We start from the raw sequence: 18,920 nt of genomic DNA on the forward strand, positions 1-18,920 counted from the left end.
GTGCAGAATATATGGTGCTAGAAATACCTTTTTATTAATGCTGAAGCTGCTGCTGAAGTTTATGTTGGGGTTTGTAATGCTGAAGATTTTTTTACCTACTATTGGATATATTATTAATTAGTTATATTTAAAATCCTTCATTAGACTGTTAAAGAAAATTACATTAAAGAGTGTAGAGTCATTAGGTTATTTTGAAGCAGAAGATGTGAAATAAGCAATGCCCTCGCCGGGACTCGAACCTGGAACTTTCGAATACGCGCCAAGTGTGCTAACCGTTACACCACTAAGGCATGCAGAAAGGAGGAAGAAAATGACCATCAGGGATTCCTAGGTATAGTTTCCACTTGCTAGCTTTCTATAAGAGCTTCCTCAGCTATAATCTGTTACTTTAGAACTGAAACTTCAAGGTTATATTCCGCCCCCCTCGATTTGACTCGTAACCACAGGAACAACAGCTGAGGTAAAAAGGTCGCCTTGCTTAACTCCTCCCCCCACTGTTAAAGTAACAAACTATAAGATTCACCGTACTGGAATCCTTTCGATTTAAAATCCGTGTTTATTCCAAGCCATAGAGCCAGATCCGGATAAGCATTCCAGGCGGTCTTTGAGATCTCGGTAGTTTTGTACCATTCAATTATATAAATACATTATAAGAGGCAAACAATACCAGATTGAAGTAATTGAGTTTGAACTAGGCTCTTAGATTGTGCATCTATTATCACGCTTCATTAACCAATGCTATTTACTTTGAGGCAATATACTGAAATATTGATATATATATATAATATAAAGTATTTATTTTCTTGATACTATTCGTCAATTCGATCATACAGTCATATTAATAGTAAAGTAAAAATTTAGATTGACATAAACAGGAGAACATATTTCTATAGTTCATGGCTCTGAAAGCGTCAATTTATAGAAATATTAACTTGAGACTTTAAATACTTCTTTTCCATATGTTGTTCATTTTGTAATGATACTATTCATTTTTGCTATCAGATCCGGAATCTTGAATAGGTGAAGCAGGCAATTTAAATTAAAATTGGACTGAGGTACATCGGCGCCAGTCAGTTGTATTGATGAAGTTGCGAAACAATGGTTGAGGGCCACGCAGATCAACACACATATTAATCTCAGTGGGGAAAAAGAGTAGGTGTTGATAGACTTTAATACTAAAATTAAATCGAATGATAAACTTAGGTTACCAAGATATTGCGGGGTGGTAAGGTAAATTTAGATAAATAATTGCATCGAAATCAAATTTAAGCACGATGACAAACGTCAAGCTATTGGTCACTAGTAGCCTGTATAAGTAACGCCATTTGGGATCATCTCATAGATCAGTAGTTTGGTGCAGCAATCTAAGTGAATACATAAGTTAAAATTAAATCGAAAGCCCTCCAAAGCTTTTGCAAAGTGTTATAGAGACATTAGGTACTTTTTGGAAGCAGGAGTTGTGAAAAATGAGCAACGCCTTCGCCAGGAATCGAACCACGAACCTCTGGAATAGGTGCCCAGCGTGGAGACCACCACACCACGAATGCACGCTAAGGCGGGAGAAATACCTTATATACTCCCCCTTTTAAAGAGCGACTGGGTTTTTTTAAAAGACCTAATCGCCAAACCCTGGGTGTGGAGATTCATCATCCACTATCCTTTTAGTTCGGGCGCCACTGTAGAGACATCAGGTATTTTTTGGAAGCAGGAGTTATGAAAAACGAGCAACGCTTTCGCCGGGAATCGAATCACGCGGACCTCTGAAATACGAGCCCAGCGTGCAGACCACCACCCCATGAAGCACGCTAAGAAGGCGGGAGAAATACCTTATAGTGTTAAAGGTTACTGAAGGTAAAACCTTAGGTTACCAGTATGGTGCAGTGGAGTAAGCTTGAATAAGTTTTTGAAATAAAATTAAGCTGATGTACATGATGACAATCAAAGCTGTAAGTGACTAGTTACTTATAGTTATGGAGGCCATCATACAAAGTCGGGGGCGTAGGCAGTGCAATCGAATTATATAAAATGTTAATATTTAATGAAACCGAAGGATACCTTTACAAACCGAAGGAGAGCGTTGACCGTCAAACCCTTGGCCACCAATGACTGTCAAGGCTATTAGTTACTGACAACTTAAGGATTTTAAGTAATTGGCGTAGGGTAGTGCAATTTTATCGAAATGGCAAAACTACTCAAAGCACAATAAGCGCTTGGTAGCATAAGATAATGCAACTTGAACATAATCTAATGTTCCAGAAATTTTGGAAAGATTCTGTAAAAGTTTCTAGTGTCAAAAATGTTGAAAAAATATTGTTTATGGATCTGTGGAACCAAGTTATGTCAATTCCATACAAACTTTACCCTGTACCAGTTAACATTGTAGCAATAAATCTGACGGTAACATTTATATCCATTTCAAAAACATAATTAAACTGAAATTATACATCGAATTCACGACTATCCATTTTAAGTATTATCTGTGTATGACAACTAAAAAAATTCTTAAATTCATGCACAAAAACGATGAAAAACCTTGCGACGTTTTGGAAGAAATGCATAATTTTTTGTGTAGTTAAGTCTTTGTTAAATAAAATGAAGTTTAGCACGAATTCATAGCTAAAAAAACTGATCTGCGAAAACGCAAAGAAGAAAGTTTCTGCAAATGAATATATATAAAAAGCATTGAATCATGCTGAATTTATTTCTGGTTTTGAAGATACAACTGAAAAACAATCAAGGATATGGAATTTTTATTAGATTAAGTTTTTTTTTATGCGGTCACTTAAGAAAAGCAAACAGAAGAAAATGAAATGAAATAGCAAAGGAGAGTGAGAGTACGGTATGGCCTTGGACTCTCCAGACAAGCTATAGCAAAGGTGTAAAGATTATAACATTTTTTTTCTTTCTCTGCTTCTTTCTCTTCTTCAAAGCGATTTTTCTACGATAAAAAGGGAAAATTCAGATAAATTTTATTATTTTAATTGAATCCTAGTTTGAACTATATATAGCTGGTTTGTAAACCTCTAGAAATTTAATTTTTTTACAGCATTCATGTATATTAAAACAATTTTAGCAGGTTATATTCGTGTTTTACTTTTTTAGCACAGATAATCGGTAATTTCACAGTATTCTTTTGAGCAACAGCTACGTTAAGATATGATGTCATTTTAACCTATTAAGATGTTGGTACACTGCCCCTATCAGATCTTTAACGTGTAGTAAAAGTTAATTATTGTCTGATATTGTTATATATGATAACGTGTATAATCGATCCAAAAAGAGGGCTGTATCATTTTGCATTTAAATTATTCTTAAGTACAGGTGACAGGTGACGGAGGACGGGGACGCCTGGTGTTTAACGGAGGTAAACAGGCATATGTCCCACGCCCTCCCCTATATAGATACAAGAACTCCCTGGGGTCCCACAAGGGCGCACCGGGAGTTACTGAGCCTTCATGAAAAAGTTTACATGGCCATACAAGGGCTATTCCAGTTTGACATTGGTTCTGTACAGATTCTTATGTTAATGGTTGACCTGGGTGTTCATAGGCCATAATGCATACATGAAACATAATATTACATACATGATATGACATGACATTAAACTTATACATAATACTTGCATGAATTAGTACATACATACTTACACTTCACATGACATTAGACTACACATACATAATGCATGACATTAATCTACACTTATTAGAGTTATAACCTGACTGTATACTACGTTAAGCTAATGGTATTGCGAACTTGCTAAGTTACTTTATAACTGGATTACTTATAGTTTACATTATTGCTATTACTTCTTAAATGACATTATGATATATAACAAGATAGGCACACATACTTTGCCTTATAATCATATATGCGTTACTTAAAATAATACACATGGGGCACGCGCTAATGACTACATTACCGATTACGTTATGTTAAAAGTACACATAGTATGACGTATTACACTCATTGATTAAATTACTTACATTACACTATTACTTACATTACTTACATTACACAGTTACTTATACACTTACATATTTACAATTTTAGACATAACACCTGCTATGTTACAATAGAGACATAGAATTATTGCGCTGTGTATGTTATTATTCCTATGATGGTTGGCAGACATCCTGCCCTAGAGCGCTCAGCTGCTGTATAATTTTACATATATTTCTTATCGCAGGTGCGTGTTTGATGATGAACCTCTTGTAAGGTACTATATCCGTAGTGGGATATGGTAGGTGATGGCTCGTCGTGAGGCTACAGTTGAACACGTAGTGGTCGGGAGAGCCAATTTCCCCCCCCACACACGCTTCTGTCATGGAAATAGCACGCTTATAAAAGAAGGTGGGAAAAGGGCCATGCCCCGTGATATAGTTTACTAAAGGGGGTATGGCCTGTAAGCGTTCTTTATCTACTACAGGGTAGAACTCGAAAATCCTTCTGCCTTATACCTAAACAGAACTTAAACTGGTTTGAGAACTCTTGCACAATAGCAAATATTTAATGAACTTTAACGCTGTCATGTGTCCTTATTAGTTCTATACAAGCACAGTATTATGTGCTTTTGTCAGTATTATAACGACTCTGTAGCATGCCTTCCTATAAGCATCATATCAGCTCTCCGTATCATATGTTTCTATTAGCACTTATTACTCATATACTATCATATGTATCTTTGTCTACCTTAATATTTATTTGCACAATGTGTTTTATTCGTATTATATCTGCTTTGCTATTAGTATCATATCAGCTCTGCACCATGTATATTTATTGGCATCATATTTACTTTGTACCAAGTGTATTTACTCGTTCTTCACCTGTACTGCATCTACTCAGCACCATGTCATTTAATTAGCTCTATATTTGTTCTGCATCATGTATATACATTAATATCATATTTGCACTGCATTATGTGTTTCAATCGTATGACAGCCTAAGTTCGTGCACTATGAGTTGTCTAATCATAAGTTTTTTTTTTTTTTTTTTTTTTTTTTTTTTTTTTTTTTTTACACATATACTATCATATGCATTATATGAAACACCAACTGTTTACCCCAAATATTTATCTGCATTAAATATTTTCATTTGTATTACATCTACTTTACATCATGCGTTCCTATTAGTACAACATATGCTCTGTACCATATGAGCCTATAAGCTATTTATCTGTTCTGCATCATGTATATTCATTAGTATCATATCTGTCCTGCATCAAATGATTTTAATCGTACTATACCTGCTCAGCGGCATGTGGCCCTTTTTTTTTTCTCATATCTGATTTGCATCATACGTGTTCATTAGAACATAAACTGCACTGCATAATGTATTTTCATGTATTTCTATTAGTATCATATCTGCCCTATGTCACGTTTTTAATTAGCTCTAGATTTGCTCTGCATCATGTGTATATACCAGCATCATACCTGCTCTGCATAAAGTACCCTAATATTTATTTGTATCATATGCTCCTATTTGTATTATATTTGCTTTGCATCATGAGTTTCTATTAGTATAACATATGCCCTGTACCATGTGTATCATATTTATGCTTGCATCATGTGTTTCTCATTACTATTATCTCTGTCCTGCATCATGTGCTTTTAAATAGCATCATCTCTGCCCAAAGTCATGTGTTTTTAACAGTATTATAGTTGTCCTGAATCATGTCTTTTATTTAGCTCTATATTTGCTCTGTATAATGTGTATATACTATTAACATATTTTCTCTGCATCATGTACTCCTATCATGTGTTAGTCTAGGTTCATGCACTATGAATTGTCTCCCCATAAGTATTATTACTCATATACCACCATCTGTTTCATATGTAAACCAAAAGTTCATTGCTAATAATTATTTGCAACTTATGTTATTATCTGTCTTAAAACTGCCCTGCATCATGTGTTTCAATTAGTATACGCGCGTGCTTTATATCTGGCAATGTTACACGCGTGCTTTATATCTGGCATGCACCATGTGTTTTCACTAGTATCGCAGCTTTATCTCTGCTCTGCATCCTGTGATCTTACCAGTTTTATTACACGTTTTTATATGTCACATAGTATTACATCTGCCCAGCATTATATGTTCTAACAGCATCACATGAATGCATTATTAGTACTCTACTTAGCAGTCTGTGAGTATGTTCTGTGTATTTTAAGTGTGTTGTTATGTGTATTATGTCTTACATTTTTATGCCACCTCCACCCCCCCTTTTTTTTTTTTTTTAGATTTCCTGTAACAACCACTGTAATCCTAAAACTTTCAAATGTCATACACATCACTTGTAATGTAGACTATGTCAACCGCCCTTGTATGGCCATGTAACTTTCTCATTAAGATTCAAATATACTCCCGAGGCAGCCTGATGAGGCTCCAGGGAGTTGTTGCCACTAGATAGTGGAGGACGCGGGGCATATGCCTGTTTACCTATGTTAAACATCAGGCGCCCTCGTCCTCCGTCACCTGTCACCTGTCACCTGTCACCTGCCGGTATCTCCATTCTCCCATTCGTGTTGCCATTGTTTATTCCCTATGTCTCTTAGTTGTCTTTTTAAAAATGACGGCGGGATTAGTGCTGAGACAGCCTGTGCATTATTGTTGATTGCTGCCTCTTTGGCCAGTTGATCTGCCATCTCATTGCCTGCGATCCCAGAGTGGCCTCTTACCCATTTTAGCTTGATGTTAGATTGCTGGTTGCTATGCAATGTCTGTTGGATTTGCAGGATTATGGGAGATGTGTGATGATGATTCTTTAATGCCTGCAGCACTGACATGCTGTCTGTGCAGATTTCTGTTCGTGCAAGTTGTATGTCATGTGCGTACTGTATTGCCGCTTCAATTGCTATGGCCTCCGCCTGGAAGATACTATTGTGAGCTGCAAGATGACCTTTTCATTGACTGTGAAGTGTACCATGCTCATAATAAGCATAAGCACAACCCACTCCGTTATTATGTTTGGAGCCATCTGTGTAGAATTGCGAGGCGACTGGTACATCCTCTATTCGCGGCGTAGATCTCTTTGCTATTTTGACGTGTATGCCCGAGTTTTTATGTGCTGGGTGCACGTGCTGTGTGCTGCCTGGTGTTTCGTACTGCAGCGTGCTGAAGACTGTGGTGTCGAGTGCAGCATTCTCCTTTAATCTTATTACCCGCTCATATATTGCTTCTAACTTGGCCCTGATGTGAAGGGGTGTGAGCCCGGTAAGCACAAGTGCTGCATTTGTCGCGGTTGTTCTATATGCCTTGCTAATGTTGAGAGCAAAAGGTCTTTGAATTGCTGACAGGGCTTTTATTTTACGGCTGCTCATTGGTAGTGCCCAAATAGCTACAGTTCAGCTTAACTAAAATTGTTTGGAATCACGGTATAAGATCTTTCTCCCGCCTTCTTAGCATGCCTTCGTGGTGTAGTGGTCAGCACACTCGGCGCGTATTCGGGAGGTTCGAGTCCCAGCGAGGGCATTGCTCATTTTTCATGACTCCTACTTCAAACTACCTAATGTCTCTACAACGTTAATATTCGATATTTCTTGTTTAGTAAACTTTCCTATTGGTGGTTTCCTTCGAAATCTAGAAACCAGCTAATCGTTTAACCAGATGCAGAATATTCTACCAGATTTATGAAAAAACATGACACGTTTTTCACTTTTGTGATAGCTTTTTTCTATAAATGAATGAAAGGACTTCTCTTCATCCTCTTCTTCGTATATGATGTGCGGTTAAATGATGTACTCCATAAAAAGTATTAAATCTCGCTTCAAGAATGGAAAGTAAAAAATCATTTTTCTTATCAGCATCCTCAAATAGTGGGACAGTTTTTTTACTCTTTTATTCCGGTTTGCATTCGATTTCCTGTCAACAGGGCATAGAAATTTGTTATCTATAAGACACACACTCGCTTCGATAAATTCATATTTTTAGACGGTGTCGCAACGAGCGTTACTGTTTCCATCGCAACAGTTTTAAAAACTTATGAGTGGCATATCATTTTTTTTTCTTCTCATAGGTTCCCAGTCATTATCATTGGATTCGTCATAGCAAAAATTCCCAAAATATATTTCGATTTAAGCGAGGGGAGAAGAGGAAAATAAAATGAGTAAAACTGTTTTTCTTTTGTTTTCTTTTCAATTAAATGTCACGTATTATGATGTGCATTCAATTAAAATGAACAGTCAGAAATCCAAGCACGGTTGTGAATTCACTGAGAAAGAATAACAGTATTTAAAAAGGTATAGCTGAAAAACTATTAAGCATATCGCAACAATTCAAATGATAAAAGTTAAAAAGATAATTGAGGCTTTTGCACAGTTCAGTAGATTTTGATACTTTTTCCGTTTGTTGCACTGTAAATTACGATACTATATTCTATTCTGTACCAAATCAAACATTAGAATTATAGAATTATATTTGCAATGCAAGATTTGATAATTAAATATAAAATCAGCATTTAATTTCGTTCTATATACCATTCTATTATATTATAAATTCTGTTCTTCTTGCTATATACCATTCTATATCATGTTTTTACATAATTATTTTGACTTAAATATTTCTTTTGAATTATTTTTTTTTCAGATTTGCCGAGCACATGCTGCTACATGATATTATTTCACAGCTTTCTTTGTTTTCTTTTTAGATCAATTCCGATCATATCTGATATTTTAATTTTTGATATTGCTCGCCGTGAGTCAGAATAATTTACACAGAATACTATTTTATCCAATTCTGATATTTTATAAATTAATATAAAAATTTTGTTCTTAATTTTAAAATCTTCGTAAACTCTTTTTAATAAGAAAATTCTTCCGAACTATTTTTTCTTTTGTCATATTTTTCTTCACTTTTAATACATTTTGAACTTATCATTTCTAAGAAGCGGCCTTTTAAAATAATCTTTTATATGAAATTACTAGAAAAGCCTACCTTTTCACATTTGCATTTTTGGTATGAGAAATGCAAGAGTTATATGATAACAATAATGGGCATGAAACTCTTATATATTCCCAAATAATGATTATACCACCAATAATTTGTAATAAAATGTAGTACTTGCACCTTTTTGAGGAAAAGTTTAATTTGATATTTTCCTGTTCAAAACCTTAGTATTTATAACCTTTTCTTGTTCAAACCTTGGTTTCTTCCACAGAGTGTACATATTACATATTTCAGATTTAAGCTACTTCCACGCCCTGCTTATGCAAATTCACCGTGCTCATTATCTAAATCCTAATAAGTAAAATTAAACTTAAACTCAGTATTCAACCTAACTGTTATTATCTTAACTTATTGCTGAGTTATTGTCTTTACAAATATTTCTCTGTCAACACAAACTCAAACCAGTTTAAAAACAAATAAATATTTATGTATCCATTTCTGGGGGTTTACAATCTGTAATGCTAACACAAACTAAAACGAATGATTTATCATTACATCCAATTAACAGATGAGTCTAATTAACCCGGTCTCTAAGGTTCAGGGTTCTTTACAGGAAGATTGCAATTTGAAATTAACGGTTGATCAGTTACAATAGCACGAATTTCGAACCACAGGACAGCAATTCAATGTAACTGTTTACGGCCATAGCATGAAATGATATTCAAACAATGAGTAACATAGCGAAAACTAGTGCAGTCTCGCGATTAAGATTGATCTCCTACTTTTTAAACTATGCAGCATGCCATTAAATCTCCTAACGTTCCGATCTGAGCAAATACTGTGACGAGAACCAAGAAGATAGGCAACAGCTTGACTCGGTTACTAGCAAAACTTAAGAATATTTGTTCCAGCTGTGCACATATTGTAAATAGTTAGAATACAGAAAGTTAATTAAAATACAGAAAAACTGGTTTAATACCTGTGATTGTTTATTTCATATGAAAAGTTTTAATACCCAAAAGTTTATGAATATTTTCTCTATCAACTTACCATTCACATAATATAGTAATGTATATTGTAATATATATTACTTTATTATATGGTAATATTCACATACATATAAATATATATGTGCCTTTACAATTTAAATGACTAGAAATAGTTATATTTATTAATTTACAATTTTAACTATTTCCATTTACAGCGTATTTTTATCTTATCGTCCAAATATTGTTAATAAGTTTTATTCAACATTCCAGGAAAACACCTGATTCATATCACATATTATTTTTATAACATTTTTGTTTCATAATTAATACTTTTTTATAACATCACTCTGAGTTTTACGATAGCCATCACAATATTATTTCTTTCTCTTGTACAATTTTTATACAGCGCACTGTATATTCTAATAGATCTATCTTTTTTTCAATGGCATAATTTTACTTTTGTAGGTATAAAAGATAAAATTATGAGCCAGTTTCAAGGTGCAGTAAATATGCATGCTTTGTATTGTGTCGAGTTGATATAAAATATAGTTTTTTTGTTCAGCAATTGTACTTTAAAATATTACCTATTTCCATAGTATTCGAAATTTTGAATAATTCGGTTGCATTGATTTGTATCATTTAGTATCATATAGTAGAAACTCAATTTTATTTCTTAAAAATTTTGAAATTACATAATAAAAAGCAAGCTGGAAACAGTTAATATGTTGCAGTAACTAATTCGGTTACTATCAGAGAGCATTAGTTCTAGAGGTAAGTGATCATTCCTTCTTTTTATTAATACACATATTTTATTTACAATATAATACAATGGTTACAAGCATTATTATTAGGCATACGCCTTCATCGTTATTAGGCTTAACACCTTCGTTCTTCCATCAAACTAAAAACAAGTTACAGAACATCAACTCGGACAAGATGTTCGGAGCGCCCCCTAACGGCGCAAACTATCAATTTATAACACATGTCATCAAAGTGCAATGTATATATATGAAACATTTTATTATATATACTGACTAGGAAGCTATAGATGAATATATTCGAGGTCAGCTGTCGTAGAAGAATAGGTTCTGCAGTAGCCACAAAAGGCACACAGGAGACAGAAAGGCCACCAGAGTCCACCTGAAGCAGCCTGAAAGGTTAAGTGCACATTAAAATCTCATTATTGAATATTCAATATCGAATCAATCACATCTATTTTGGGAAAAAATATTCATTCTTGCTCTCAGCGGAAATGCATTTGTTCTTTCACTGCCAAAAGCCAAATCTATGAAGTCTGATAATCGATCTTAAAATGGTACACAGTTTTTCTATTCGAAATTTATTCTTTGAGATTTATTTGATTATAAAATGAAAGCTTTCGATGCAAACGTTCGAAAGCAGAAGACTGATGCATTTTTGAAATACCACTTTTTTTTTGAATTGATACTAATGCGTAAAAAAAATTGGCTCAGGATTATATACATGCTGCAAAATTAACTACGCTATTCTTCCATTTTTTAACAACTATATGCTTCATTCTTTAAATCATTTTATGAATTTTCTTTTGAAGCTTTATGTTTTTTATAACTTAAAATAGTTCTTAAGCATCTAAATCTCTTAATTAGATATAGTTAATTCTTATTTCTTACTTTTAAGTTATTTAAGTGGAGGAGGCTTTGTTGTAAGCCCGAAGAAAGGGGTCGATTGTTCATCTTATTTTGAGTGAATAAAGCGTAATTAACCCTTCTTGAGGTTAAAATTCCTGTTATTTTAAACTAAGAGATAATTCGCTTAACAGTTCAGTAGGTTCCTCGATATTTAATTTAGCACAACAAGAGGAACTCTACAACATAAATGGACTTAATTATACAGCCACCTCCGCCAGCCTTACTAAATTATAGAATTAACCTGAATGGCCTTTAAGTATGGCTTCTGTTTTTAGGCCTATCTGTTTTTGCAATATAAGATTATTATTTACTGGATTGCAGGATTGTTACTTCAAGACTTGCATTTCGGATAACATAAAAAAGAAAGAAATTAAAAAGAATTAAAAACTAAATGTTTTTTTCAGCTTAAGTGATGGAGTTGACAATTTATAGCCTTTGGGAAAAAATATCAAAAAAGTGTTTGGGAAAATGTATTATTTAAAATAAACAAATTCTGAAATGTTTCAGATTTTAAATTACGCCCAACGCTTTGTGTGCTACCGATATTTATTAAATATCCTGTTCTTCGCACTTTATCCATAAAATTCAGTTCAACAGCAATGTCGCAAAATAATTTTAAAATGAGCCTATCTTTAGAACTTCCGATACACTGTACCGCGCGTTGGAGGTAAAAAGTCTCCCCCCCCCCGGTAGAGTGTTGCCATTACTCGCTGATTTTGTTAATAAAAAAATTGGTTAAAGTTTTAATAATTATGAAATCGATAAGAAAACAAATTCCAAATTCCGAATTTGGGCTTTCAGATGCCCATATTGGGGTGGAAACGTACGTTATTCAAAACTGGATGGTTACCGTTGTCGCTCTAGGTACCGTTGTTTTATCACAATGGGAGAAACATACATACATTTATGCAGATTCTTCATTATTTAATTTCTTTAAATATATTACAGGGCGATAATATTGGTGTCAACAATCTGAAAAGTGAATCGGTCGTTTATAGGGAACCAATGCAAAATGCCAAAAGGAAAATAATAGTCCTTCAGGGCAAATTGCCCCTTTGGACTAATAAAAGACTTCGTAGTTAGAATATATTTATCTTACATAATAACAGAAGAATAAATGCGTTCTCAACTGAAGGTGAGTTCATTGTTTCAGAAGGGAATATTGCTCGACTTCATATTGGTAGACTCAAATACAAATATCCAAAGTTTAACGACAAGAATGGCGAAAATGGGCTGAAACGTCCAAACGGGCTGAAAAAATTAAACTTAGGCTTCATATGAGTGCAACGAAACTAGCAGAAATATTTCTTTATTTACATTTATTAAATATAGTAATAATAATTTACGTATTATAAACATGTAAATAATAATTAAAATATAATAATGAATTTTTCATGAGAATCAAGGTCTCTGAGAATTGTTTCAGATGAAGAGTTCTTCGAGAGAAAAAAGGAAGAGCTACAAAAACCAAATTGAAACAGCAAAACTTCTTTTTCGCATATTGATTTTAAAATAACTATTCACATGATTTCTGTAACATGTTTCGCTATTGATTAAAAACCCTTTACTAATGTGTTACTAATCAAAATAAAATTATCACACTAAATGCACTAGTTCAAGAAATTAAAGTCTCATAATATTTTATGAAATACGCAACAATTGTTTAGTTTTCTAAATAAATACAATTACTTCGTAAATGAAATTAATGATCAGTACTGTGGAGACTAAATGATATCAACACAATGACAGTTTTTCAGAGACATACAACGTGTTCATGAATCATGATTATAACTTAAAAGTTTCGCTAAAAATTAATTTTCTAAAATAATTTTATGTCGTCTATCCTATGATAAAAGAGCCCACCAGCGGTCGAGCGGTAAAGTCGCTGAACACTGGTAGTTTGGTCCGAGGTTCGAATGCCGCGAACGGGCTGGATGCACGGGCGTTTTCGTGGTTTTCCCCATGTGTAACGTGTATATGAGCCAGTTTCCCTTAGAAAGTCCTCCACGAAGGCATCCCTCCCCTTAGGCAAATAGCCCTCGAGGCTTTGCCATAATCACACACACACACCTATGTTAAAAGAAATACACATGAAGGTTTAATGCAAGCCTGTATGATTGTTGCAGTCAAACGTTAAGCGGGCATTTAAGAGCCTAAGGATTTGTCTGTTACCTGAGAGTGTCCGTTAAATGAGAGTACATGTTTAAAGGTCTGAGGATTAAAGACTTGTTAATTAATAAGACTGCGTCCTGTAAACAGGAGGATCTATTAACAGACATTCGATTGTAGTTACATGTAGGAATCAAGCCGCGACTCATTTTCATGTCATACTTGCTTTGAGATAACTGTACATGCTCACCTCTTTGATATCTAAGATTCCACAAACATTCCATACCATGTTCGAATCGTAGAGCTGTTGGCTCAGTTCCTTATTTAGGTCTGAAGTGTTGCTAGACGTGAGTGCCCGATGCTTCTTTAAAAACAAAAACACATCCTTTGCCATTTTCAGCGAAATGCTCAGTTTCTTTGATTTAATTTAATTTTATGGGAATAATAATAATTAAATCAAAACGCACAGTGTTTTTAGTTAATGAAGCAAACTGCATTAAAATATCTCAAAAAGGAATTTTTAGCCAAATATTTAATTAGCAGTGATAATTTATGGGCACTCTACATAAAAACAAGGTTTGATTGTTATTTGAGCAAAACTGTGTAACATTTATTTCTAAAATAAATACGGGAACATTTTAAATAAATAGGCATGTTTTTTTTACGTTCCTGAATCTAGAGAAGCTAATTTTTAGACTTAAAAATAACTAACATAATTTTATAGAAGTGCTATTACACATTAACCCTTATTACACTTTAAGGGTTACAGTTGACTGAAAATGTTGTATACATCATATACAAAATATTTATCTCCTGATTAGGAATAGTAAATGCAACATACCAAAATAAAGATTTTGTCCTCTGATTTGATAACGCTAAAAGTGGATTACATCCGGATGATTTCCGTCTTGGAATAAAGAAATTTAGATTCTTCCGAGCGTGATGTCAACTAAACTATTTCAGTTTAAGGATGCGATAAGGGATTCCTAATAAATCCCTATCTCCTCATGTGCACGGTTCGAGAGTTATAATGATTCCAGAATGATTCATACGTTATGCATGATAGCTTCCAAAACTAAATTCTACAAATTAATATTTCATTATTTTTAAAATAAGAGGCTACTTTTTTTGCGTTTGTAACTTGAGCAAACATTTGAAAATTTCCATGAGCATTCCATTAAAAAAGAGCTTATGTGTAATTTAATAGCAATTACATTAATTACGTTAATGCAAATTACATTACAAAATAGTTTAGGAAATAAAGATCCTAAAATGCTTTTAGGGTTTAAAATTTAATTAATGATCAATATAATTTTTCTTTAAAATGTTTTAAGGAAATTTAATTTTGCTTAACCGAAAACTATGATAAAACCTATAAATTATCTTACAGTACATAATTTAAGATTTTCTAACTGGTAATTAAGAAGAAAAAATTTTAGTTTACTAATATCAAGAAAAATAAAGACACTAAAAGTGTTTCTTTAATATTTTACAAATTCAATATGATTTTGTCCCATTTTAAATACCGTAGTTACTCAAAAGTGAGACATTTTTCTTTTGGCTGTATTTTTAGTCTAGAAAAAATTTTTGGTCTGTGTTTCTTCTCACATTTTCAATACCGTAATTACTCGAAAGTAAGCTATTCTTCTTTTGGTTATATTTTTGGTCTAAAATGTAGTACGGTATTAAAATCGAATAGTTTAATAAACAAAATTCCTCAATAAAAAGAAGGTGTTTAATTTATATTGCATAAAATAATTGCATTGATTAAATTCTAAATAAACGCGCATAATTAAAATACATTAATTACCGCTAATCATAATTGTCGTCTCTAGTTTAGCGATTTAAATTTAGGTCTGTAGCCCCTATACTAGTTATTATGTCTAAAAACAAATAAGTAAACAATGTACCACTAATTTTTATTATGCTATAATAGTTATGCTATAGTAGTTGTTTAATTACGTACACTTGCTTTTGAATTTAATCAGAAACAAATGATTCTAATCAGAATCGTGTTCTTATCAAATATTCACCTACATTTTTATTTCTTAAAATTTATTGTAGTTTTTACTTTCAAGAGGGTCTTACGTTTGAGTAACCACGGTAGGTATTTTCTGAATCAGTTATACATTATACAGTCTTTTCAACACGATAGAAATTTCATTTTCAGTTATGTGCTTTTAAAATTATAAATAGGCAAGAATAAATGGCAAATGCATGAATCTCGAAAATTAGCACTTATTCAGTTTAGTTAAAATCTATGTGAAAGTCAGATATAAATTATGTAAACCTGATTTATGCAAGGTAAAATCTGTTCGGAGATTAAGTTGTAAAATTCTAGGGTAATATGTTTTTACGACATCTGAAACTTTCATGGCCATAGTTAAACACAACAGTAGAATGCTTTATTCATGACTGACTGCAAGCAGATAGTACGAAACACAGCTTCTTCTGACCACATAACTAACAACAATTAATAGCCTAAAATTTACAATAATTATTAACCTGAAAATTATAATATTTTACAGCTAACAATTACAGTTTTATTTACAGTTAATTTAGAATAAAAATTAGCAGTAATACTAAGAATTAATCAGAATAATTAATTTATAATTATGTTTAATGACTATGCAAATAGCAATTTGAATTAAGGTTTCCTAGCAAATATGAGTGACTTTGTTGAGAAAAATCAGTTTTTATGTACTAAAGCAGTTGCTAGTCCGATGGGGCTTTGTCCCTGAAGGACTATTGTTTTCGTTTTGAGATTTTGCATTGGTTCACTATAAATGTCCGTTTTACTTTTTAAACTGTTGCCACCCAATGTTAGAGTCCTGCATTATATTTGAAAAAATTAAATAATGAAAAATCTGCATAAATGTATGTATATTTCTCGCATTGGGATAAATTAACGGTACATAGAGCCACCGAATTTTGAATGACCTACTGCGAATATGGGTATGTGGAAGATCAAATTTGAAATTTGGAATTTGTTTTATGATCGATTTCCTATTTTGTAAAACTTTAACTAATTTTTCATTAACAAACACAAGGATTTCAAATGGCAACACTCTACGGGGCAAAACAAAACCGTTCAATCTTCAGCGCGCGGAACTGTTTATCGGAAATTCTAAAGATAGGCTCATTTTAAAATTATTTTGCGACATTGCTATTGAACTGGATTTTATGGTTTAAGTGCAAAGAACATGATATTTAATAAATAAAGGTAACACACAAAACGTTAAAAAACGCCCCTTTGGACGTAATTTAAAATCTGAAACCTTTCAGATTAAAAAAAAATTTTTTTCCACCTAATCTTCAAAAAGCAAACGAACTTCTTTTACAACACAAATATTTTATTTTTTTCTTAATGGTTAATATAATTATTAAATTTAAGCAAATAATTTTACAGAAAGCACGTGTACATTAATATGCATTTTTCCACTTAGGAGATATGTTACAAGTTAAAAATGCTAAATCACACTAGGATCCTTTCTGGAAGAAAACGTTAAAGTGGGATTTCTGTCATTGATTTTAAATTTTTCATAGTGAAAGATCTAGAACTGAAAAATGAAGCTATAAAACAAAAAACTGAGAAATTTGCTTAAATTATAACATGAATGCAACGATAGAAATAGCACTTGATAAGCTAAGCAGCACCTCACAAACACAAACTCACGTTAAGAAATTCATGTTTCTTATAAAATTACAAGTATTAAATCTTAAGAGTTTGTCTCGAGTAACACAGAACACTTAGTCTTACATAAAAATAACATGACATATTACAAATTGTTGGATTATCTTGTTCTAGCTACTCTATTTTCTTCAATCTGTGTTTTTCTTTTATTTTAAAACGAAGAAAAATGTTTACAAGAGTTAAGCTCTGGAAAGGGAAGCAAATGAAAGTGTAATTTAAGGCAACAAGAAAGAAAGAGGATGGAGATTAAAAGAAGTGGTTGACCTGCTGAGGAGGAGAAAGAAAACGAGGACGCCTGTGTAACGTTGAGGAGAAAATGAGCATCGCTGATGCCGTTGGCGTTCTTCACGATGAGCAAGATCTCCCCTGAATCATCCACCTCCACCCGGCGCAGCTCCAGGCCGCTCATGTAGCAGTTGGGGATCTCTGTCTCCTAGAATAAGGATACACAAAAAACACCTGTTTAACTGCAACACTTTGAAAATTTATGTTCATAAGAAATTTGATTTTCGCGTTAACAAGTGACTAAGTATAAGACACTTGAAACTTCTAATCCCATGAATCTTGGAAAACACGGTTCGAAAACTCGAATTTTCATGTGTTTTTCATCATTTAAATATTTTGAATCAGTTGAACTCAAGTCTTTAGGACGAATGTTTTTAAAGAAATCCAATAGAAAAATCATTGAAAACGAACACGATTTTTGCAGTTTTATAGGTAATTGAATTATCAATATCGGCTGTAATCGATCCTAAACGTTACACTACAAATATGCTTTTATGAATTCTTCAAACAATTTTCTTAACTTTCTAAAGAGCATTTAGTGGTACGTGTTTAGTGTTAACTCTTAAAAACTTGTGTCCTTTGTAGATGATTTGATTATAAAAGAATTTAGAGGTTTATAAAACGTCTTATCAGCTACTAAAATGTATTTTTTTTTCAGTTAAACTGAGAAAATAAATCTCAACATTCAATTTTAATTTTTAAATCTATTGATTAAATTCCAGACAGAGTCTTTTAAAAATACAACTGCATTAAAAATTGTATTTTTAAATTTGATTTCCTTTAAACGTGGATTTAAGCTCTGTTTTAATTCAAAACTTTTAATATCAAACAAAGGTTTCTTTTTAAATTCCTACTATTAACTCACACTATCCCTATATCTTGTTCAAATTTTCAGTCGTTAATAAAATACTTTTTATTCATCCACTCAAGCTCAAAAACCGTTTTTTAAACTTGTTGTGGATTACGCTTGATGTTAATACTGCTTTTTCACATATAAAAATTTTTTTAAATTTTTAATTTAGAACTTTTGTTTTGGTATTTTTATAATTTTTTTGTTGACCTAAGTAGGAATTTAAAAATTTTTTATATTACTTGTTATTATTATTCTTATGTACAGCATTAAAAAAATTCGGATTCGTCCTACCTCAGCGGATAACGATGCAATGCTGTACCGTTTATTAGATAAATTTTACTTTTTGAAAGTTTGATGGAGAAGATATAATTTTAACATGATCAAGATGCTTTATAAGTTTCTTGAATTCAACATACAGAGTCTTGACTCATGTAAAACTACTTAT

General features: G+C 32.7%; 1 protein-coding gene across 3 annotated transcripts in view; it reads right to left on the reverse strand.

Moving 5' to 3' along the window:
- tei (irregular chiasm C-roughest protein teiresias) overlaps positions 1–18,920 on the reverse strand; it is a 175,449-nt gene that overhangs the window by 12,295 nt on the left and 144,234 nt on the right. For 2 of the 3 annotated variants that reach the window (XM_035370058.2, XM_035370055.2), the window contains exons 7-8: positions 17,602–17,770; positions 10,640–11,017 (exon numbers count right to left, since the gene is read on the reverse strand). In XM_035370058.2, coding sequence (XP_035225949.1) covers positions 10,932–11,017; positions 17,602–17,770 — 255 coding nt within the window. In that variant the 3' untranslated portion in view covers positions 10,640–10,931. Of the gene's footprint in view, positions 1–10,639; positions 11,018–17,601; positions 17,771–18,920 lie in introns of those variants that run through there. The other variant, XM_035370057.2, reaches the window with a different exon arrangement.

Source organism: Stegodyphus dumicola, chromosome 1, assembly GCF_044657685.1.
Source record: "Stegodyphus dumicola isolate Sdum_Otavi_A_Nest chromosome 1, ASM4465768v1".
Lineage (NCBI taxonomy): Eukaryota > Metazoa > Arthropoda > Arachnida > Araneae > Eresidae > Stegodyphus > Stegodyphus dumicola.